Source organism: Solenopsis invicta, chromosome 2 (assembly GCF_016802725.1).
Source record: "Solenopsis invicta isolate M01_SB chromosome 2, UNIL_Sinv_3.0, whole genome shotgun sequence".
Taxonomy (NCBI): Eukaryota; Metazoa; Arthropoda; class Insecta; order Hymenoptera; family Formicidae; genus Solenopsis; species Solenopsis invicta.
Window position 1 is genome coordinate 12,830,292 of NC_052665.1, and position 25,316 is coordinate 12,855,607.

Consider the following 25,316-nt stretch of genomic DNA (forward strand, 5'->3'; position numbering starts at 1 on the left):
AATAAAAACATTATGTTTATTTGTTTAATGCGTGTTTTTAATGTTTTCAACGTATTTATTCAAAAACATCTTTAAAATATAAAAATATTATATGATTTGAACATATGTTTTGAACACAAAATATAATATAGTATAGGTACATACATAAATATTTATTATTATTTATATAATCTACAATTTTTTTATATTATTAGTATGTCTCAATTTAATATATATTAATACATATTTACATTTTGATGTAAGAAAGTTAACAAGTATATACGATTACTTCCAAATTTAGTTTCATTTTTATGGAAAAATTTCAACAATATATAAATGTTTTGATTATATGTTATATAATCAATAGTTGATTATATGTTATAATCAATAGCATTCAAAAGAAAAAATCAACGTTGCAACTGTAATTTTTACGACTTCAATTTTTAATAAGCTAATCAATACATTAAAAATATATTTAATATAATTAAATATTTTGTATAATCTTATTTTATATATATATATATATATATATATATATAATTTAATTACTAAAAAATTTAGACTTAAATAATTAAAATCTAAATAAAAGAATTAAAGATATATTTAGTTTACGTTTTTGTAAATTTTTTAAATATTGTTCCAAGATGTGTATGTATATATGTATGTATATATATATATATATATATATATATAACATATCTCATAAATATTATAAAAAAGAATTATAAGTATTATATATAGTTAAATAATAAGTATACAAATATTATTTTCCTAAAAATGTTGAAAATTTCTTGTAGTGGGTACCATAAATCGTTACGGACAGTCCTGCAGTTCGCGTTCCGGCGTAGCATCGTTTCCACGGCAACGGACGTACACGTCACATGGGGATAAACGCTTCAATGAAGGTTGAATTGCTACCCCCTCCCCTCTAGTGTAGTGTTGATTGCCGGACTCTCTTTCTTGCATTTGCGCGATACAATGGCGGTAAATATGAGTCTCGATAGACACATTATGCGAATGTTATACAATAATAGCATCATGAATTGATAAAAATCTGAATAATTAATTAATTATCAGTTTCTTTCTGGTGTCCACTGATGTCCACTCTTAGTTTTCTCTCTGCTATGAAATTGTGTCTTTTTCTACCCTAAACTTTACCCCCACTCCTCAAAAACTTCAAGTACGTAGTATATACGTATATACGTTTATGGTCTCGGCAACACTTGGTAATCTCTGATCTCGACCATTCACGACCATTCGGCTTGCTGCTACTGAGCTGGTGCTAAATATTGACGGTATGTTTTGAAAACATTGTTTTTGGCGGCTCTAGACGAGACAAACACACCTGTTTAATTTTACAATTGTGAGTATCGTCCTTTACAATCAATCTTGCCTTTGTCCTGAAGAAACGCCGGGACAATTGTTTGGGAACGTAACCTAAACGTTTCGTTAGCTCGGCAACATGAAAATTAATTCTGAATCAGATTCCGAATGTATATTTTATTATTCTCAATTCAAAATATCTAAGTTTTATCTTCTAATTGTTGTTACAAATTTGTGTTTGCAAATTACTTGCGTCTCATTGATTAGCTACTAATGATGCACAAATAAATTGTTGCTGGTTACTTTTTTTTGTTTCTAACGATAAATTGTTCAGGAGTTACACAATATTTATAAAAAATTTTATCTGTTAGGATGCCAAACATAATTCGATTAACATGTAAGTAGAATAATAAATAACATTGATTTCAGGGATGGAGGAGAATGGAAGTAAGAGAAGTATGAGGAGTAGAGCTCGTGGTCGAGCTCGTGGACGTGGCCGTGCCCGGGCTGGAAGGGGAAGGACCAAGAAGGCAGTCAAAGTAAATCAGTGTTTTGAAATATATCATAAAATTCTATGTTCAAAGATCAATATAAATACTCTTGTTAGGTAGGTATTTATAGACCATTCTTAAGACTAGTCTCTTTCAAGACTATCTCAAAAACAGTCTTAAGATATTAATATGGCTCTGTTGGTTTATGACAACATAAAGTCATATTTAAGACTATCTTGAATATAAAAACGGACTATGAATACCTTAAATGTGGCACTTGCACTCATATAAAGTATAAAGGCCTGAAAATTTCAATCAAGGTCTATAAAATTTTTTCTAGGAAGAGGGGTAGTATGATTCAAAATATAATAACATCGTTATTGCACATCTTTTTGTACATTTATACTTGTGTGCGCGCGCGTGCATGTACACACACACACACACACACACACACACACACACAAGCTTATTATTATTATTTAAAAATTAGAATATATACATATATAATTAAATTTATACATCTTTTGATATTAATACTAGAACTGTGTCATATGTATTGAGTCTCCCCTAGAACTGCAAATGAATCACTTATGATCCATATTACTTTTGTGATTTTTAGTGGTGGTGATTTTAGTGGTGCAGAATGGTTTGCGTGCCGCACTGCCTGCTCCAACATGCGCTTTTATTTGACGTGTATCAAATATTGTAATATTAAAAATTTCAGAGAGGAAGGAGCAAGATGGGGCATTTGCACTTCTCCCTTCCACCTCCCACCTTGTTGACGACTATGGTTTTAAAATATTATAAAACTGATAATATTATGGAGCAAATTCAAATTGCAAAGCAAATTTCTTCATTTACAGAATTGAATTTGCAAATATTATTTTAGCATTTAGCTGACTTTTGGAAGTAGATTTATTTAATGAATAGTAAACATGTTTTCGACTGAACTATAATTTCATGTATAATATTTATACACATTAAAATTGCTTGCAGATTATTGAAAGTGACGATGAAGATACTCCGCAACAAATGGAGGACAATTCTGTGGAAGCGGTTGCTGGCGAGCAGGATGAACATGAACCTCCTGCTGTAGTAACTCAGCAACCTTCTCTCGAACAACAGTTTGACTTGGAGGCTGATATATCACAGCTAGAGGCGCCGACTTTCACGACTATCAATCGTGGTCCGCCTGAACCGATGCTGCGTTTGAGATGGGACCATCGAGTGAATCTTATAGGAGAGAAAGTGCTGAATCCTATGATACATTGCTGTGACAAATGTTTGAAGCCTATTCTCATCTATGGTCGTATGGTATGTTTTTTTATTACTTTTATTAGATCAGTATGGAATTTTCAAAATTATATGGGATGATCCTCGAAAGAGATTGAACCTGAGATTCTTCTAGGTTCCATTATAATTCATCTACTTTCACGCAAAGCAACCTGATCAAAGAATTTATATTTCTAGCATTAAATCTCATTGAAACAAGATTTAATATGTGTATTCCTTAATCACTATTTATCTTCTACTCCTTCAAATTATATGTTATGAAGGTCGGGATCAAATTCAATTATTCCATTCCATATTTCTCATTAAAATCTCTAATTATGGCGAATTTCAGCAAAGTGATTAAACTTGCCCAATAGATTAGTTTTTACACATGCTTGGTTCTTACACAGAAAAAAAATAACATTTGTATTTTGAATCTCTTTATTTTTAAAATGTTAAATAATGAAATAAGATTATATAGCGTTAAACATAATTTGCTTACATAAAGAATTTTGTATAGTTTCATCAAGAAAAATATATTCTCATTATGTGACAATGATTTTGAGTTAAGAAGAAAAAATATTGGATAGAAAATAATATCTTCCAATATCTTCAAGAATCAGAATATTTTAATACTATTATCAAAATAATAAAAATTATAAAAAAAATTTTGTGCTGAAATTTAAGATTATTATTCTTTAAAAAAGATTAAATTATATATAATTAAGGTTGTCATTGTTTCAAAATAAGAATATAATTTCTTGTTTATGTATGAAACAACGATTGTTAAATAGAATATATAGTTCTAATTTGATATTGTTTTTTTCTGTGTACTTGTGGGTCCAGCCAATTATGTTTAATTGCTCTGCGAGTAAACTTAGTTGCTTTGCCAGCTTAAACTTATTACTTCTTGCATCTATATTTATTATATTTTTCAGATACCTTGCAAACATGTATTCTGCCTATCTTGTGCCAAAAGAGAAGACAAAGTCTGTCCTCGTTGTATGGAAAAGGTATCCAGAGTGGAGCAAACAGGCTTGGGCACTGTATTCATGTGTACGCATGGTGGAACAAGATACGGAAATGCTGGTTGCAGGAGAACATACCTTAGTCAGCGGGATCTACAAGTAAATAAATAGAGTCTTTATTAGCGGGAAAATTCGAGAGCTAAAGAGCTAAAAAGTTCTTTAATCTTACCTAGATCTTACCAAGAATTTGAATAAAATTCTTGAAAAAAAAAACGGAAATTATCAAGAAATTTTCTTACAAAATTTAAATATATCCTGATGAATGTTGATAAAATTGTACATTATTATAATTATTGTATACTATAACAGAATACAGAGTCGTAACAATATGATAAGACGTAACAATAGTAACTAATCAAAATGTAATGTATTTTTTAATTTGTCGTACAGGCTCATATTAATCATCGGCATATATCGGCGCCACCTCAACCAGTCCAAGGAATGCAGGTCGATCCTCCGCAATACGTACATGCCAAACCAGAAATGGAATCGCAGCTAACGAAGGTATCCTCCGTGCAGATGCAAAATACACGGCTTAAATCCGTGCAGTCTCACATGGTTCAACCAATCATGGGTAACGATCCTCGTGTGAATTCACTGGTGAATCAACAACCAACGATGGAGCAACATCGGCAGCAGCATAGGCAGCAACAACAGCAGCAACAGCAGCAGCAAGCAATGATGTCGATGCAAAGTTATGCGCAGAGTACCGCGCCGCCACCGCCGCCTCCAAATAACGCTCCGATGCGCACCAATCTTATCACTGTGCCGATCCAAGATACGGCGTCTCTAACTACGCACGATCTTCATGCTCAACAAAGTCATCATTATTATTCGGCGCCACCACCACCGCCTCCGCCGCCACCACCGCCAGTGAATTATGGTGGTTATAATGTGCCACCGCCGGTGTCGCAACAGACGCAACAATACTATCCACAGCCGCAGCATCCGACTCAGGTATCGTACGTGCCGCCACCGCCTCCACCGCAGCAGCAACAGTACGTATCGTCGGCTCCGACCTCCATACGACCATCACCTACCGGTTATATACAAGAACCTCAATATGGTCCGCCACCGTCTCAGCAACAACCACCACCGCCACCACAGCCACAGTGGTCACAACATCAACAACAGTTTTATAGATAAAAAGACGAGTGTTATTAATTCAGTGATAACGAACGACGTGAAAGATGTAAGTTTGATTCTCGATCCTCTTACTTCATAAATATTTCTAAATGGAGAAAGATTTTCCCACTGTGAGATAAAAAATAAGTTTAAAAAAAGTAAATCCAAAATTATTTAATTTGAATCTGTTAATTCTGCGCTCCTCTAAAGGGATTTGTTAGCCCTAGTAAACTAGAAAAAAAAAGAAAATATGTATATATTGATTGTCATAAATGTTTATTGGGGCTAAATTTAATAAATCCCTGTATGAACAAAAATTTAAATATTATAATATATATGTAATTGCCTAATATTTTTATAATGTAGATTAATTCAGATAACAGTAAATATTAAAGTATGGAAATAATATTCTATTTACTATCAAGCGCGTATATGTGTATATATAGAATATCAGTTATTTTTGTATTTCAATATCGTTGTTATCTGAATTCACATTATAAATATATTACAAAATAAAAATGTTTTTTACATTGGAGCATATTGTATAAACGTTTAAAGTGTAAAGTTAAAACTGCAATTACGTTTAATCCTTTATGGCACATTTTTTTTATCAGTCCAATTTCAATGGAATTTTATACGGAAAAATAGGAGATTTTTGGGGTCACTAATTTCGGGGTCACTAATCCAAAATTCAAATTTGAAAATTAAAAATTTCAAGATATGAAAAAATATAAAAATATATAAAGAATTTATAAAAATGTAAAACACAGAGAAATGTGACATATGAGTATGTCATTATAATATCGCAAGGGGTTAAAAGACATAAAATTTCAAGAATCTACAAATTTTTTATAAATACCGAAATCTAATCGTAATATCATATACGGAGTGTCCATTATATACGGGGTATATAATTTTTAAAGCCTATCCTTATAGGGATTAAGAAAAAATGAAGGGATAGTTTTATTCAGAGAACAGAGGTGACAGTGATTTCTTCCCGGAGTCCTAGCTTATTTTCAGCCAAGATCATATTGTATGGCGAAGAACTACGAGAAGTGACTATTGGCGCAGAACAGTATGAATCTAGATCGGAAGATTAATAAATATTTTACGCCTAAGAGGGTTTCTAGGGAAACCTAACTTAAAAATTTCAAATGAAATTCTCCATATTATAATATATATTGTCAAACGGACAGAAAAAGAAAATTTTTGACTCAACATAAAAATTGATATGTTGATCCATTCAGAAATTATTTAAAATCAAAGTTCGAAAAACATCAAGTTTCCAAAATTAACTCCATTAAAAGAGTAGCTTCTCGAAATGATTGAATATGTATTTCGCTATTTTTCAAAATTTTGAATCGTTTTCAAAATATAACAAGTGGTAAAGTAGAAAAAGTAATAGGTTTTATAGATACTCCGTATATACGTAAATGATCATATCATATCATGTATCATATATACGTAAATGACGTATAGCTTCAATCATGACATGTTCTATGTTATTATATACAGGGTGTCCAAGACTTCACGTGACACTTACTAATGATAAACTTCTGAGATCATTTAGAGACGAAAATCCTAGTATCAAAATGTTGAAGCTACAGTAGTTTTTAAATGAAAAAGATTTAAAGTTGGCAAATTAAACTGTTCGAAATTCGTGTGCATTGTATCGTGAATATGCAAAATCAATATGAAAAAATCATATTTAGGAACACTTTCATTACTGTACAATGTGATACCTGAGCACGCGAATTTCGAACAGTTTAATTTGCCAATTTTAAATCCTTTTCATTTAAAAACTACTGCAAGCTTGAGATTTTGATACTAGTATTTTCATCTCGAAATAATCTTAGGAGTTTGCTATTAGCAGGTATCACACGAAGTCTGGGGCCACTTGTATATTCTGTATTATTTTATATATACAATTTTCGATATTTTCTGTGTTTTATGTTTGGTAAACGTCATTATTTTAATTTTGTAACAAAATTGATTTATTTCTTGTCACAATTTTATTGAAATTTTTCGACATTTTGTTAATAAAACTAAATGTATCGACATTTATTATGTTCTATTAAGCATTACTAGCGTTCCATCATAAAGATGAATGTCGAATTAAAATACATCACTATTATCTTTTCGCTACGATCGCGGCCACTATAGTCTATAATAAAATCTTTAATATTACTTTTATATTTAAAACATTTTATCTTCTTCAATTTTTTCGCGATAAATGCGAAACTATACTGCTCGTTTGCGAAACTATTCCATGTGCTACGTATATACCTGTACGTAGGCAAGCGCAACTTCCGTATAGCGCTAGCGCAGTGTCGGCTAATGCTACCGTAGCGAAAGGGTTAAAAAAGTTATTAAAAGAAATTTATAATACATTTGGTACAAAATGTTATAATAATGAATAATTATATTTCTTTATAAAAGATTTATAAATTGTTTAATTATTCTATTATTTGGAATATATTTACAGATTAAGAATTTACTAGATTCTAAATCTCTGAATTTTCTCCCTTTGATTGTAAAATATATTGAAATATAATGAAGTCAATACAGACATTTTATCGGTAGAATTTATTGTACAGATTGTAACGATTGTAACTTATGTACAAAATTAATGATATATATATAACATGTACATATGCATGTAATAATTACATTAGATTCTTAAAACTTACTTCCTGTGAATTCAACAAATACTCGTATTCATTCACACTCAACTAATTTTGGCCTTCCATTTCTTAGACACAGTAATAAATATTTTAATGGACTAAATACTCTAAGAAAAGTACTTAATAAAAAATTTGTCAATAACATTGCATTGAATAGACGACCAAAATTGCTCAGAACACACAATATCATGTACTTCCCAAATTTTATTCATGCCATACATAAAAATAGCTCTTAATATCATTCCATTATATGTATAATGGAATGATTATACATAGCGATATCGCTACATATAATCACTGCCCCTTTTTAATATCTTGTTCCCTTTACGTTTTACATCAATCTTTATTGTATTTACAAATTCGTCTGTATATCGTGTGATTTTATATACAAGATACCTCGTTATTCGTTACAATTATGATTAAAATTATCTTCCATACCCCACACACTCCCATTTATATGTATATACGAATGTATCTATGAATGAAAAATGTTATACATTTTATAACATTAAATACGCATTTACATAAAATAAATGATCCTGTACAAAATAAAATTATGCAATCTTAACTGAAATTTTTTATACACATCATGTATAACATCACTTAGAAACTTTTTAAAAATAGTAGAATAATAATAATATAGTAAACAAATATTATATTCTATGTCGATTACAATAATTTAGAACATTTTATTGAAAAAATATATGTATATATCTATATATATATATGTTTTAATTGAAATGTAAACGTGCAGAATTTTTTCTGCACGTTTTCGTAACTAGTTGATTTTAACATACACATTACATAAGTTAACACCGAGATAATCCCTTATCTCTTCCGCGCATTTCAATACAAAATTTATTTTAAAGTAAAACTGAATCTTCATTTTTTTCATCAATTTTGTTTTTCTAACAGAATTGTGTCGCTGTATGAGCGCACTGAAAGCGTCGAATTATATATTACTGTTAAATCGTTGGATTTTTTTGATGGAATAGTGTGCTAATCATATGGCACTACAAACTTGTAAGATTGCCTTTTTACGGACATATTAAAATTCACATGTCACTGATTTTTACATAATCTTTAGTATAACAAAGAACTGTTTCGTTTCTTGGAAAATAGCATAAGATATAAATATTGATTTTATCTTTCTCGTATGCTTAAAAATCTTCCAAAGATCATATATTTTTAAATCGGCATTAATATGGCATAATAATCAATAAAGAGCATGATTTACCATAATAATGTAATAATATTTTGTAGCAAAAGATAAAATATTTTAATTATTTGTAGAGATAAATACTATTTGTAGAGAGATAAAAATTAAAAATCTTAATATCAAATTATGGCTTTGAGTTTTACTCGTTAAGTAAATTTGATTTACATAGAGAATATAAATTTCTTTTTAACCAGGAAAAAATTGTCATTTAATTTGTAAGTTAAATATTGCATGAAATTAAAATTAACTTTTTTCTTTTATGTAGGAATAATAAAAGATTGAAACTTGCAACTCTACTTGCATAACAACGATAGTTACTAGCAATTTGTAATAGCATTGAAGTCTTGGATCTTCAGATTTTAAAGACTAAGCTATTTAATGTTGAACTTTTCTGATATTCTATTATGTTCAATATGTGAATATTACAATAAAAATTTATTGTGCACTAATAAATATTGTTAATCAAGTCTTATGTATATTAGGTTTCACAAAATTAATTTTTACTCTGTAAAAAAAAAGTAAATACATTTTAGTACAAATTAAATTAGAATGATAATAATCTACAGATACACGATTTAAAAAAATGGGATCTACATTCATTATTGAGAATTAGCCATATTATAAGCCTACATCTTATGATTATTCTTTAGAAGCTTCTCAGTGGAATTTGTAAATCTATTGAATCAGTCAGTCTCGTATAATCACGTACTGCTAGAGGGATGATTATGTATGTTGACGTTAACCTGTGGAATGAGCGGAGACGCGAGAGGTTTCGGTGTAGTGGATTCAGGTATCGGTATAGAAACCGCAGGAGGCACTGGGGAGTGTTTCTTAGCTCTGTCTGGTTGCCAAGGTTTCGCGTGATCTCTGCTTAATCTCTCGCTCAGTGCTTTCAACGCTATTTGCCTATGAAGTAGACATCGATTGGAAAGATAAGAATAATGCATAAATAATTTGAAAAATGTTATTCAATGAAAATTGAGTTTTAGTTGTTCTTTATCTCATAATTACTCACCGGCGTCGTTCGCTGTCGTGAGGATCAATACCAGGAAGATTGATAACCAAGCCAGGTGGTGTATTAGACATGTCAAATCTTCTAACTACTTTTCGGCACAATCCAATACGGACAAAAAATCCATGTATGGTGTTACTCACTACCGCTATCGGTGGTTGTAAAACATTTGGAAAAAAACTGTAAAAAAAAGTTCCAAGACAATTGGTTTCTGAATATTTTAAGAAAATTAATCAATATTATAGAAATCTCACCTCGCAAATGTGAAATTATCCGCCATATCTCCTCGAGTGCCATTATTATGTTTTTGATAAAATCTTAGGTATGTCCAAGATATCAATAAGCCACTGAGAAACATGGTGGGATGAGTTCCTTCTAGTAGACCGACAAGCCATAATATCAATCCCACAATCCATACCATTAAGGGTATATTTCTGTTTGTAATTTTTCCAATGGGAGTTTTGATTAAGATATGATCAGGCATTATTTGCTTTACTGCTACTGCAACACCTGCAAAATAAGATAATTCTTTGTATGATTAAAAAGCTACATCAAAAGTATACTTCCCAAAAATTCTTTTTTTTTTTTTAAAGAAAAATCTGCTAAGAGAATCTTCATAGAAAAATTAATTATTTGCGATCATTTTAAATACATGATAAAAATTATCCGAAGAACATCCTAAAGCAAATTACCATTTTTTTATTAGAAGATCTTTGAATTGGTTTTGTAGAGTATGAAATTCTTTATAATTAAAGTACATGAAAATGAAAAAGGCAAAAGACAATTTAGGGTTATGCTGTAAATTTCAAGATTATATCTATATTATTTATGTATTGCTTACATTTTGTTTACATAAATCTTTTTTAAATAATTCAAGCAATGTAAATTATTTGGCTAACAGAAAAAAGTAATTATGAGATTATTAATATATCTTTAATGTTATAAAATAAAAATCTACAACGTTAAAAATAACAGAATGTAATTATTATTATTAATAAAAGAGAATATTATGATCTATAGATTATTGTTTATATTTATACATGTACAATATTTATATTTTATACTCAATCCTGAAGCAATTTTATGCTAGTAAAGAAAAAATTTTTAGACTAATATATTAATTGCTTCAAGCAATCCAATTTGCTTTAGAATTTATGTAAAATCAAAGTATACCAATAGTATGAATTAATTTATGTAAACTCTATTCCACAATATAGATAACACATAAAACATAATTTAATTGTATACATGTAGATTATTTATATTTTACATACAAACGCTCAATCTTGAAGCAATTTCTAATAAAAATTTTTTAACACATTAGTATATTAATTTAATTAAGATAATATAATCTGTTTTAAGATAAAACCAAGTGTATCAACAGTATAAACAACAAAAACTTTGTTCCATAATGGCACTTATAGCAATGTACAGCATGATGAGGCGAGTTGACTTTTATGTAAGTAAAAAGAGTACCTGCGATGTAGCCGGTTAAGCCGTGTATGTGTATATTGAAGAGCAGATCCGGATTGCTGGTACACATGTAGAGAAACAGGTAGAAGAGCGCTGAAAGGACGGCGACGCCGAAATTGACGACGGCGAAGAACGTCATCATCTCGAAGGCGCCCCAGAGGGGCTCGATCAGCTTGCCGCATAGACCGACGGTGACCACGTCCACGCACACCTCCCAGAAATGTATCTCGAGGAAGCAGAAGGTGAAGGCCGTCCAGAACCAGAAGACCGGCGGCAGGAGGTAACCTGGCGTCACGCTCAGGATGCGCACCGCCTCCTCGGAGAAGGACAGGCAGTAGGAGAACAGCACCACCACGCAAATGGCCTTGACGCTGGTGCTGGTGTTACCGAGCAGGGCCGCAGCTTGCTGCCTCAAGTAGGGGATGTTCCTACCCAGGCCCTTTATCGCCGCCATCGCCGCAAGCAAACCTAACCTCTAATCCGTCGCGCTTGCTTTCCCCCCTTTAAAGAGAGGAAAAGCTGCAATTCAGATGATGGCGCGTGGCGCTCGCTCCACTGCCACCTGACATTAAGGTGCGCTCACATGGGATGCGGAATGGCGGAACTGCGGAACGTTTGTAACTTAATTAATAAATAAATAATTTATTTATTGATTTTACTAATTCATCAAATAATTGTCATGACGATATCGATTTCATGCTATTTCCTGAGGCTAAAAACCACAGTGTTATACCGTGTAGTCGAGTTTTAGGCGAAATGGAATCACGAATTACTTTTGTTCTTTGGTAATAACAAGTCCGACTAATTTTAGTAATTCATCAAATAATTAAAATGGCAATCTAAAATAATCAATATATTTTTCTTCAGCTTGAGCCTGCATTTCCTTCGCAAGATTTGCACTTGCTCTTTGCAATAATCTTCTTTCTGTTTCGGAAACTTGGGATATGAGGCAGCGAAGAAGATGCAAAACACGATTTAACGCGACACAACTTCGAACAATATATCGCATCCGACTGATGGCGAATGTTGGCACAAACGCCCGACAATTTACTTCACTTCCGACACTCCACGAAACTTCCGAAATACTCGCTCGCGTCAAAAACTTATATGGGACGACGAAGATGCAAGTTGAAATGTGCCGCGACGCACTGCAACTTTTCGTCCTCCCTAACCGACCGACTGCTGGCACTGCGTAGCAGCGGCGGTAACGGCTCAACGGCGCGCAGGCGCGTGATGTAGCCACGCGCTAGTCACGCCGCTACGCAGTACGCAGTGCCGCACAGGCTATGCCAGCAGTCGGTCGGTTAGGGGGCATGGCGAAAGGTCGCGGTGCGTCGCAGTGTATTTCAACTCGTACCCTCGTCATCTGATAAGAGTGTTTGATGAGAGCGAGTGTTTCGAGAGTGTCGTGGACTGCCGAAAGTAAAGTGTCGGCCTTCGTACCGACATCCGTCGTAACAAATGCATATGGTGTAAAGTCGTGTCGCATTCAATCGTGTTTCGCAGCTTCTCCGTTGCCTCTTATTCCGAATTTCCGACACGCGTGAGCACCAGGAGGGCTTCGAGAGTTCCGAAAACGAAGGCTCGCGCATTCGTGTCAATTCGTGCTAGTATAAATCAAAACGAATCATCGTGAGGAGAATCTTGGATTCTTTGTGTCGCTCAGACGACAATGATTGGTCGGGAAGGCACGAAGTCGCGTCGCGCGTTCAATCGCGTCTTCTCCGTTGTCCCGTAGACCGTATCTAGAGTTTTCGACGGGCATGAGTACCAGGGGTGTCGAAAACGAACCAAGTGTCGCGCGTTTGTGCTAAATATGAATCGAGAGGAGGATCTTGATCCAAATCTTTGCGGCTGAGACTACGAGACGGAGCTGGACACGGAGCGATCAGCGAACAGTGAGTCAATTTATTTGTACGAGTATCTACTGTTTATTCGCCTCGACATTTCAGTATTTGTGTCTCGTCCTGATTGCGCTCGCATAAATTACGACTCAATAAATTGCGCATAAGCCGTTAGAATAAAAAAAATTTAAAGTTTGTGTACGCGCGCTCGGTGCTTATCCCTTTGCCAGGTGTGCCAATAGACGCGATTGATGTGCTTTTCGAGGTATTGACCGACTGTATGTATCTACATTGGCATCGTAGTGTATGTTCACGTTGTAGAGATGGCGTATGGCGTCTCGAAAAATTCGTATCAGCTAAGTACCGGCTAGATGACTCTACCAGGCCTTACCCTTTTTTTTCTAATAAATATATCAGCTAAATCATGGAGCCATTCTCAGGCTTTTTCTTTTCTTCTTCCTTTCAATTTTCTCGCAAAATCTATCCTATTCAAGTTTTTTACTTTTATTCTATAGAAGGATTTGCGATTTTCTCTTTTTTTTTGCAATTGTATACAATTTGCAATCTTCTGACGCAGTTTTCGTAGATCAAATGCATTATGATTTTGTTTTAATTTTTTTAAAAGCTCGCAAATAATAATAAATAATTTATCATATTTTATTGTTGCAATGGCACATCAATAACCGTGTTGTTATGTTGTATATGTGTCTGCCTTCTTGAAGTAAGAGCAAAAATGCGGAGCGGAATCGGCGAAATGAAGCTGCTACCAATCACGAACGTTCCGCAGTTGCGCCTTTCCGCATTTCATGTGAGCTCACCCTGATGTCGATTGACTGGCCGTGATCTCGCAAACGATATTATCGATCACTCGATAACGAAATCGACAAGAGGAGAGAAATCAAGAGAAACACCCGAGCACGCACGAATCAAAAGACACGAAAGTCGAAAAATTGTGATTATGATAGCCGCTTTGATATCCATTTTATTTTCTGCACACGGAGATGCTGTTGTTGACGCTTAATCGCGCACATAACTTGGAATCTTCGTGAAATCGCGGGAGACAGTCGCAGTAAGTTTTTTCATCGTATTGTGTCATTTCGAGATTTTAATCCTGGCGAAAATAAAAATCGGAGCGTAAGTAAAAAAGAAGCGTTGTAGCTTCTTTTATATTCCATTGTATCTCTTCAATTTTCTAGAGAAGTTTTGCTTATACTTCTGTTTCTATTCTTCCTTTATTATATTCGATTTACATTTCAATTTTTATTTTTTCCAGGTAAAAGTTGATTTAATACAATTCACAGAGATTTTTTGCGTATGATTAACTTAACCTAGTTAAATTCATTTTTGACCTTTGACTATTATATATAGTTAGAGATTTTTGATAGATTGTAATTATAAAAAATGAAATTATTTGCGTATATGTATATAATGTGTTATGACACAACATACATATAAAAATATATAAAAAACCTTTGTGTATATGTGTATGTACGTGCGAATGATGTTTGCATGTGTGTGTGTGTGTGTGTGTGTGTGTGTGTGTGTGTGTGTGTGTGTGTGTGTGTGTGTGTGTGTGTGGGGGGGGGAAGCGTTCATGTGTAACAAATACACACAATGTTTAAGAACTGTATAAAAAAATATATGTATATAATTGTATAAATGTAATTTTATATATATATATATATATATATATATATATATATATAATAAAAATAATATTAATTTTATATTCACATAATAAACCACAAATATACCTGTTAATGCAATTTTAGATATGATAAGTGATTTGAAATATGTCATGTTCGTTTATAATTGCTAATTAGTTGATATCACCAATTACGATAAATATTTATATGGCCACATTTCACGTTGTCAATGTCAGATGGCTTTAGAGGCCAAAGGAATGGTTTTATGACTATTCTGGTTATATGGGTTATTAATAAATGTATCCAGATATAAGCACATGTTCAATATATGTTTTATATACATTTCTTAAATATATTTAATATATGTAATGTTTTACAACCGTTTCGAAAACATATATAAAATTAATCACTTTCTCTTTCTCTTTTTCTCTTACTATCTATTTTATCTAAATTATTTTTACTATAAAATAAAAACTTATATATTAAATTAAATTAATTTTTTCTTTTATGTATTTAAATATTATATATAATATCTAACACATATCTTGACAGAAAAAAAATTGTACAAAATTTTACACAAATTTAAAAAATGCTAACACAGATATTTTAAAATCTACAAAAAAATGCGAAAAGTAAAACATTTTTGTTAATTTTAATAATTAAATACAAAAGAAATATTTTACGTATTTGTACATAGCATGACATTTATGTTTATTAAATTTACTTTTTATAACATATTTATAATTTGATTAGATTACATCTGGTCTAATTTTTGCGAATGTATGATCGCCCGTAGGTAAATGCCGGAAGCTGTTTTGCAGCCGTAGAGTGGCGCCTCGCAGCGGGGGTGTACTTTCCGCAAAAAATATTACCCGCACGCATTGTTTTCTCACCGTGGCGTTAACTTCCTTGTTATTTCGTGGAGTCGTTGATTTTCCGTAAGTTACCGCCATCTCGGAATCCATTTCCGCACAAACATATTAGTTCAAATTCGCGAGTCCTTATCAAATCACGAATTGTTCCTGCGTTTGAGGTAACGTGATACACAAAGAATCTATCATCTCGAAAGAAAAACAATTCTCGTAAAAGCAGCAGGGAATGATATCTATATCTAACAACAGGTAGAAATTAATTATTATGCAATAAACTACTATTTGTATTTGTAGAAAATTAATTAGTGGCACAATTTTAAAAACATAAAATTTATTATATTAACTAGAATATTTGTTTCTCATTACTGTGATCAAATAATCGAATACGAAAAATAACAGTTGTAATGTAAAAATAAATTGTATAAAACGTTTCATAATTCATACAAGCATTCACAATCTAAATTACATGAAATGAGAATAGCAATATTTTATTGATAACGAGGATATAAATACAAACAATAACACAGCAACAATTAATTTTATACAATCGTCAACATTTCACGTTTAAAAATTTAATTAATTTGTGCACAAACCAAGTTAAACTGATTGTGAGAAATATAAGGAAACATGTACTTAGATCCATAAATCTATGAAACTGAAAAAAAAAACAATATATTAATCAGTCTATTTAAAAATACATTAAGAAAGAAGGAAAGAGAAATAGCAAGGTTAAAATAAAATGTATACTTTTTTATACATAGGCTGTTAAATTATCAATCTACAAAGCAAAAGCTATGTCGGTTCTAAATCGGTCCATTTATAGAGTCACTCCCAATTTTCATGAATAATAACGTAAACAATTGCAAGAGATAATTGATAACAGTTGTTCGATATCTCGGAAACCAGAGCAGAAGTTCATCAAGAAAATTTGGAGTAAATTTAATATGCAATTTCCGCGGAGGGCAACAGCCACAAGTACAATCGTAGGATGACGCATGGTTAATCGCAAAGCACAGATTTCATTAAAGGAATGAGCAGTCCTCAAAATCAATTGAGGTAAAAAGTTAATGTGCAATCTTAATTATCTCACACACACACACACACACATGACAGTATTTAGATCAACTAAATGCAATATATTAATCGTTGAACGGAAATATTTGTGCGATGATTGAATTAAGATTATAAATTATAATACATATCCTGCAGCATCGATAGAGTTTCTAACAGAGATGAACATAGTATTTTATTTTTAATATTGTGCACATGATTCAACGATTTTATCTTGAGAATTTTTTTTTTGTAAAATCAAGAGTACTGTAATTAGATGTAACATTTTTAGATGTACAAGTTTTTTTAAATAAACAATACAAATACTTTTTAGAAATGTTAAAGTATATAACAGTTAAAGATTCAAATTTTTTAATACTTTATTACTTTTTTATACAAACCCTGATAGGATTTAATAAATGTCCTATCGGGGTAATGAAAATTAACTAATATTGCAACTCAACGTGTGTGAAGTGCCGAAAAACATGTGTACAGAGCATTACAGGAGACTGTCCTTTGAAAAAAAAGTTGATAAATTTGTTTCAATAAACTGATTACTGATCAGTAACTGATGATATTTTATCAGTTAACTGATGAAATATAATCAGTTACTGATCAATAATCAGTTTATTGAAACAAATTTATCAATTTTTTTTTCAAGGAGTTAAAAAAAACACTGTAAGTTGTAACATCCATAAAAAAATGTTATAATTAAAATAAAGTATAAAAAAATAGAAATCTGTTATGACAATCATTACAAATTTCTATCCATTTCTAATGTTTTTGTCTTACTCAATAACATTTTTTAATAATATAAATGTTACAATTTACTTGTCATGGCTCTTGCAGATCAAGGACCTTATTCTTCGCATGTTTTTAAAGATATATTTGAGGAGACGCTGTTAGCGCTATTTGCATCATTTTATCCTTGTTTACATCATGAATGATAAAGATAGAAAACATAAATAGCAATCTTTCCAAACGCACCTTAAGAATAAGGCCCCAGCGCGATGACGCAATACGCGACTTGCGACAATCCAATGAGTGTACAGCTTTTATAAACAAACAGAGCTGTACGCTCATTGGATTACCGCGCTTCGTGTGACGTGTGTCGCGTCATCGGCGTCATCGCGCTGGTCTGTGGCCGGCATTCTTTTTAACCACAATCTCTCTTGAATAAAACTACAATTCGCATTAAATATGACAGTAGAGAAGGGATAAAAAAGAAGGTGTGAAAGATATTCGTGCGTTAACTCTATCGATGCTGCTTTATTTATGTATCGTTGCGAGAATAATTTCAATTTGCGGGCCTAATTGTCATTCACACCTGTGCGTAGTATCTATATACGTAACTGCTCGCATCACAATCGTGATGGGCGGCCAAATGAGATAGAATTTAGGATTGTGAGCACAGATGTTTCTAGTACCACGGGCGAGGATCGGACGAAGGTGATCGTGTCCGCCTGCGAGTCTTCTTCCTCTTGCCGCGAGTGTAGGACCGCCGTCGTTGACACCGCGGACGTCGCGCCTTCGTCGAGACGAAAGTGCCTGTGCCCCTTGCGGCCATTGACAACAAATCGCTGTGCGCAACCCTTTCGCAGACGTGTCTCCTTCAGCGACGCCACCGTTATTGGGACCGACGACGACGATGATCGTTGTTGCCGCACGATGCAGGATGACGATCTAGCGAGCACGCGTCGCGACAACGACAGAGAAATCGAGAACAAGACGGAGCGAGAGACGTTCTACGACATTTGGCAGGCGGACGACTCGTCAACCGGCAGAAGCGACGACGGATACTCGGAAAGTACACCGAGGATCGACAATTACGCGGAGAACCATTGCCGAGTGTCAGGTTGCACTTTCAACGACAACGACAAAGGCCAGCGTTCGCAGTCGGAAAACATCGGTGAAGAACAGACAGTCGAGAGTGATGGACGCACGAAGGAGGAATGGACGACCGGCAACGGTGACGTCTGTCCAGCGGATCGAATTGCTGGAAATAAGGCAAGAAGCGAGGAAAATGATATCGCGTGGAACGAGGATGTATTAAACGCCACCCACAAGAACATAGACTCGATTGGCAGTGATGAGTATCGCATGCGAGGTGGCTGCGGCGGATGCTGCTGCGGAGCACGCGAAAAGTGGGTGAAATATTGTTGCGCTGGAACGTCGAAATTTCAATGTTTGTTGTTTGCAATCTTTTTATGATACTACTATTGTCAAAAAACAAAAAAAAAGAGTTGTGACGAGTCAGTAGTTTGAACTTGCAAATGTTTATGTAGTACCTGAAAAAGGATTTGCTACACATATACACATAAATCTTTAACGACTGTATTGAAAGTATTTTATATTGAAAGTATCAGATAAAATTTGATCTAGATTTTAATCTCTGATTCGAATCTGAACTATTCGAAAATTTGGAATCTAAGAGGCTTGGATCACAGATATTGGTAGATGATCTTATATTTCAAATATGAGCATCATATTTAAAATGATTTTACATAATTAATATTGTTTTTCTTACAATATAGAAATCTTTTGTTATTATTTATATATTAATACGCAGTCTAATAATAATAATGTTAAAAGTTGTGTATAAACGATTTAATTCGATTTGATTCAATTTGAGTAAAATTTTAGGAAACTAATATTGTCAGTCAAAAAGAATTATAGTCAATGGATTGAACCTGTAAATGTTTACGGAGAACTTGAAAAAGAATTTGTCATACACATAAATCTTTAACGACTATATTGAAAGCATTTGAGCAATCTTAACATCATATATTTAACATATTACTATAAAAATGTTTCTCAAGCAAACCAAGATAGATTGAGAATACATATATAGAAAAAAAATTAATATCAAATCAATATTTTGTTGTTTTATATATAAGCAAGAATAAATAAGCAAGGATAAAATCTTAAAAGAATTTATAAACTTGAACAGATGTAATTTGTTAACATGAAGAAATTTTGCTTTTTTATATAAGTAAATTATGTCTGTTTAAGATTATCAAATTCTTGTAAGAAAATTTTATATTCTTGATATATGAAGCAATGACTTGTTGATTTAATACTAATTTTTTTCTGTATATTTAATCAATATTGCTATTCTTACAATATAGAAATTTTTTTGTTATTTTCTATATATTTAATATTAAAACTAATAATTATGTTGTTAATTTAAAAGTTATGTATTAATAATTCAATTCAATTTAATTCTATTCAATCCGGGTAAAATTTTGTTGATTTGATTCGAATTTGTACAAAGAAATGAAATTTGATTCGATTTGACATAAAAACCTTGATTCGCACATCTCTAATAGTCTAACATTTTTACAAGGTACAGCGTCTGGAGGAGTTCGCAGGATTACGATTGTCGTTGCGAAGGACTCGTGCCGAAACTAAATGAATCATACGCGCCTAGTCCGGACAGAGGCAAGACAGTGTGCGTTGTGCCGTTGTCACGTTCCTGTTGTCGTTGTCCTCGAGTCTGCAAGAAGACAGCCAGGTGCGAGCCTCCTCCGTGCACGACGTGTGTCCGAAGTTGCGACGGTGGTGGATGTTGCGGTGGCGGCTGCGGGAAACCCGGTCAGATCTGCATGCCGTCGCCGAGGATCTGCAACTCACCGGTTTACTCCTCACGCGGAAAGTCGCCTTGTGCACTGCGCTGTCCACCGCAATCCTCTTGTTCAATCAGTGGCTGCTGCAGTAGACCCAATAACTGTAGAAGGTGCGAACATCGTTAGTTTCTATACAGGATGTTTCAGAATATTTTTTTTGATCGTAGAGTTTATTTCTGACTAATTTGGAATTAAATTTTTCTTAATCTTTTATTACTTTTATGTAGTGACTTAAATTATAATTGTTGGATAATGATAATAAAAATAAAAACAAATTAAAATTTAAGTGTTGGGCTACTCATAAGAATTTGTCATCAGGTTCTGGTTATGGAATAAAAATAATTTTGACTTATGTCGCAGGTCGTACAGCCCGAGATGCTTGTCTGCCCTGGATAGTGGATGCTGCCTATGCAGCGTAAATGACGGAGCGAAATGCGTCACCGATGGAGCCTGCTGCCGGCTGAGATTGCCATGCGAGTGCCTCGGTGGCGGCCTTGACTGTCGGCGATGCGGAAGAAAGGTCTACCAGGCTGAAATGCAGGTAAGTACAATATTGTTCAAGAGATAGCACTGAAATCGAGATCGTATTATTTACGTCATTTAAAAAATGTATGTACTTGAATGAACACGTGCAAAGAACATTTGAATATATTATCCATTTAATGGCTAGGAACGTAAGACAATTCTACCCTGACACAATAAATTGCGATACATAGTAAAAAACAGAAAAAGATGAATATTTGAGAGAAATATTAAAAATTTTTATGTTTCATTTATTGCTTTCCAAGATTGCTTCTGGAGTACCGTACCATAGTATTTGCTTCAGTTGCTTTTGTTGCCGAAAGCCGCTAGAACCGTTGACCTATCAAGAAAATGGCGGCGAGATCTATTGCAAACGTTGGTATTAATATTCTCAATTTTTTAGAAAAATAAAATCGAAGAAAATACCAGATTTTTTTTTACTTTTTCTGAAAAATACGGAGAAAACCAACTGTAATAATGAGGTACTAGTGTTCTTAATTTATTAGAAAAATATTATAAAATTGCGGAAAAAATCCGGTTTTTTTTCCGAAAAATATGACTGCAATAAAATGACAGCCAATTTTATTAATATGAATTATTTATTAGAGATCTTAAATATGAAAAAAATCTTAAAACCATTGATATAGAGGACAATAAAGATGATATCATTTTAAAAGAAAAAATTGGAATATAACGTTAAAGATAACAATCAAGAAAAAATCATTTTTCCCAAAATTTCTGAGAATTTTTCCGAATTAAAAACGGTAGTTGGTATTATCAAATTATAGAAAAGCACAAGTTTCCGAGATTTTTGTATGTCTATTTCTGCCAATGTAGATTAACTTTAATCTCGATTTAACTTACTTTCTACCTTTTTCTAATTCTTAGAACTAGAAAAAACAGAAAATGAGTTAAACCGAGATCAAAGTCAATCTACATTAGTAGAAACGGAGACCTAGAAAAATCTCTTAGGGGAGACACTATTCCTTGAGCTTTTCAAGTTTCGTGCTTTAGCATTTGATTCTCTTTGAGCTCTAGGGTAATATTATCACGTTTCCTCAGCTAGTTAAGATTGCCCATGTTAACTGAGTCTCTTCAATAAATTGCGCAGAATGTTACGTACGTAATTTCGGTCCGCAAGGATATGGTTACGGCGTGGGAGCCGGCGCACTGCAGACTCCCTTGTGAGCTCGTCGACTGTCTAATATCGGTCGCACACGTGTGAAAGCATTCAAGTACAGTTATGACGTTTCTTCATGTGCTTCTATACTTTACGACTGTTATAAAGTTATGCATGCGCGCAGAAGTTCAATGCATATTAAGACATATTCGCTTATGCGAGGCATCTTGTACCTCTTTTTCGCATTGCATGATATTTGATGAGCGCTCTTACTGAATAAACCTTGTGGCCGAGAATTCAGCAACATTATTATTGTTTTTGATATTCAATCCGTTTATTCGGTAATAAGTCGCGAGAGGAAAGTAAAACCTGAACGTGCAAGAGGAGGAGCTCCAAGTTACGAGTTAAGAGAGGGACAAGAGAATTGGAAAGAAACGGGAGGTTGAGTAAAACGGTTGCTCTTTATACCAAGAGGAAAGGAGAATAATGTACTCGGTTTATTGAGCCTCTCTGCCGAAAGTAAATTGCGCGAAATGACTCGTTGAGGATCGATTGCGGAGTAAACTGGATACATGTGAAAATAAGGAAGGGGGTTAACGGATTCGGAGGCGGGAAGCAGGAAAAGGATTTGCACGATGAAGGAGAGAGAGAGAAAAAGAGAGAGAACCGAACGAAAGCGGGGTGCTGCGTTTTGGAAGGAAAAGGACGGCGGGAGGCGGGCACGAAGGTACGTTCGCGGGTTTGCAAAACAGAGAGAACGGGGTGCAAGGGACGGGAAGGAGGAGGAAAGAGTGAGTGGTTGGTTTATTGAGTCTCTCTCCGGCGCGGTGGATTTGTGCGCGGAGAGGAAGGCGCAGGCGGAGGGGCGTTTATATAGCTTTCAGGCGCAGAAGCTTAATCTAATTTCAAATATAAATCTGTTCTCTCTCCGCTCTCTCGTCTTCTGTCCTGCTCTCTTTCTCTTCTCGCGCTCTTTTCCTTCCGTCTGCCCCGGCCGCGCGCGCTCTGCCGCGGCGCGGCGCCCTTCTCATCCGTGTAGAGCGCGCCGCGCTTACATTATACTCGCCCGGGCTACGAATAATGTTTTTCGCTTTTCCCATTAACGTTACGGGACACGACGACTTTACGCGGCGCGCCGTTCAACCGACGAGTTACTGCTTTGTCGTGCTACGTTTTCGATACAGGTACAATTATGGGAGCAATAATACGTTAACTCGGAAGAAAAGTCGCGCATAAGTGTCCATATTTTTTTTCCTTGCGCCGTTCGCGTCGGGGTAACGAATGCTATATGATCTTTTTACCAGCCTTTTCCGTAGAATCTACAGAACTGGGTTGTGCCTCAAATATTGCCTCTTATAAAATTTATGAGAAGCACGTTTGACGTGTGACCCAAATTCTCCTGAATTTCGCGACTCGACTCTTTTCGAGGCGAGCTACAAATTTATTTATGGACTCCGTTAGTCCGTTCTGAACCGAATGAAACCTTTATGCATCCTTTCAGAAAACATTAATAATTTTGCTCTTTTTCACGCTGCTTTTCCATATGATTTATTCAATATTGTGAAGATTTATTTATGCGCAGAAAAAAGAATGTTCTCTTTTTTAGATATCATTATTTTCGAAATGTTAAATGTTAAAATGAGATTATATAATGTTAAGGGAATCCTAAAGCAAATTCTTTTTAAAACAATATTTTTTTATAAGAAAATACCTTTGAATTGACTTTACACAAATTTTAAGGTATTTCTAAATTCTTATACACAATTAAAGTATGCACACTGAGAAAACATTTTTCAAATGAAAAAATACATTTTCTTTTCTTAAAACCGTATATTTTTTGGAGCAAGTATTTATTTGTTCTATTTAAGTAAAAATATTTACTTTTAAGTAAATAGATGTATTACCATTAGTATAATATATAATTTTGTATTTTTACATTTTTTATATTTATATGATGATTTTATAAATAAGCTAATAATGTTATTAAACTTAATTAAATTGTTTCTTAGATTAAAATCTGATTATTTTGAATATAAAAACACCCTGACAGTAAATATTTTTTAGAACTGCAAAAAAAATGATATTTGATTAAAAATTATTTTATTGTATTTATATAAATATTTCAATTAAGAAATTTTTAACTTGACTGAAAGTATAGCTATTAGGATTCACCGAGTAAATAATTTTTTTTGTGTTAAATAAAATTTTTTTATTTTAAGATTTTTTATTTTAAGATTTTTTCTCTTATTGCACAAAAATGTAGAAAGCAAAGAGTGATATTGCACGAAGAGCAGAAAATTCTTCTTTTAATTTTTAATAAGTTTAAAAATTTTATTTCGTTGTTAGCATGAAATTGCGTTTTGTTTTCTTCATTTTTGTACGTACTTTAATTGTATAAAATAATTCGAAATTCTTTTATACATTAAAGTTAATTCAAAAATAGTTTCGAATAATAAAAAAGATCGCTTTAAAAATAATTTGCTTTCTTTACAGGATATCCTTATAGATATAATTTGCTGCCATAAAGAACTTTGTATAATTTGGTGAAGAGAAATATATTATTCAATAATAATTTTCATGAGAGTTGACGAGGGAAAAATATCAAATAAAAAAAAAATCTTTAATGTCTCTGAATAATATCTTTAAACCAAAAAGTTGCAATTTTCAATACTATTGTTATCAAAACAATTATATTGTACTCGTTAGATAACTATTACAATATATATTGAAATAAAAATGTATTTTGCTGAAATTTAAGATCATCAAATTATTTAAAGAAAATTAAATTATATAAACAAGATTATTGTCAGAAAATTTCTTGCTTATATATGAACAACAATGTCAAATAGAACGTATTGGTTTTAATTTAATACTAGTATTTTTCTGTGGGGTGTATCATAAAGATTCTTTTATGCAAGCGGTTCTATATAATTTCCCAGTTAGTTTCTTTTCGGAGGGACACATCGCTTGTCGACGATTACTCGGGACCACCGAATATTTACACTACAACTCGGAACAATTCCCGATTTT

General features: G+C 33.1%; 3 protein-coding genes across 5 annotated transcripts; 2 read left to right on the forward strand and 1 right to left on the reverse strand.

Annotated features, from left to right (window-relative positions):
• The first annotated feature begins 1,147 nt into the window (after positions 1-1,147).
• Positions 1,148-5,453, forward strand: LOC105196819 (E3 ubiquitin-protein ligase Hakai). 3 transcript variants are annotated; one of them, XM_039459685.1, is made up of 5 exons: positions 1,148-1,274; positions 1,732-1,841; positions 2,790-3,107; positions 4,004-4,192; positions 4,484-5,453. In XM_039459685.1, the coding sequence occupies exons 2-5, from the start codon at positions 1,734-1,736 to the stop codon at positions 5,237-5,239; spliced, it is 1,371 nt and encodes a 456-aa protein (XP_039315619.1). In that variant the 5' UTR covers positions 1,148-1,274; positions 1,732-1,733; the 3' UTR covers positions 5,240-5,453. The 3 variants fall into 3 exon arrangements, with proteins under 3 accessions (XP_039315619.1, XP_039315618.1, XP_039315617.1); XM_039459684.1 differs by having other exon boundaries at positions 1,186-1,342; XM_039459683.1 differs by lacking the exon at positions 1,148-1,274 and adding an exon at positions 1,368-1,472.
• Positions 5,454-8,864: 3,411 nt separating this feature from the next.
• LOC105196744 (transmembrane protein 115) lies at positions 8,865-12,127 on the reverse strand. Its single transcript, XM_011162829.3, has 4 exons — positions 11,610-12,127; positions 10,388-10,643; positions 10,137-10,313; positions 8,865-10,027 (listed from the first exon to the last, which is right to left on the reverse strand). Exons 1-4 carry the CDS (start codon positions 12,058-12,060, stop codon positions 9,823-9,825), a joined length of 1,089 nt encoding a protein of 362 aa, XP_011161131.1. The 5' UTR covers positions 12,061-12,127; the 3' UTR covers positions 8,865-9,822.
• Positions 12,128-17,874: 5,747 nt separating this feature from the next.
• Positions 17,875-23,843, forward strand: LOC105196742. The gene is made up of 5 exons (XM_039459377.1): positions 17,875-19,162; positions 20,365-20,754; positions 21,005-21,185; positions 21,433-21,541; positions 22,278-23,843. The coding sequence occupies exons 1-5, from the start codon at positions 18,687-18,689 to the stop codon at positions 22,352-22,354; spliced, it is 1,233 nt and encodes a 410-aa protein (XP_039315311.1). The 5' UTR covers positions 17,875-18,686; the 3' UTR covers positions 22,355-23,843.
• Positions 23,844-25,316: the final 1,473 nt, after the last annotated feature.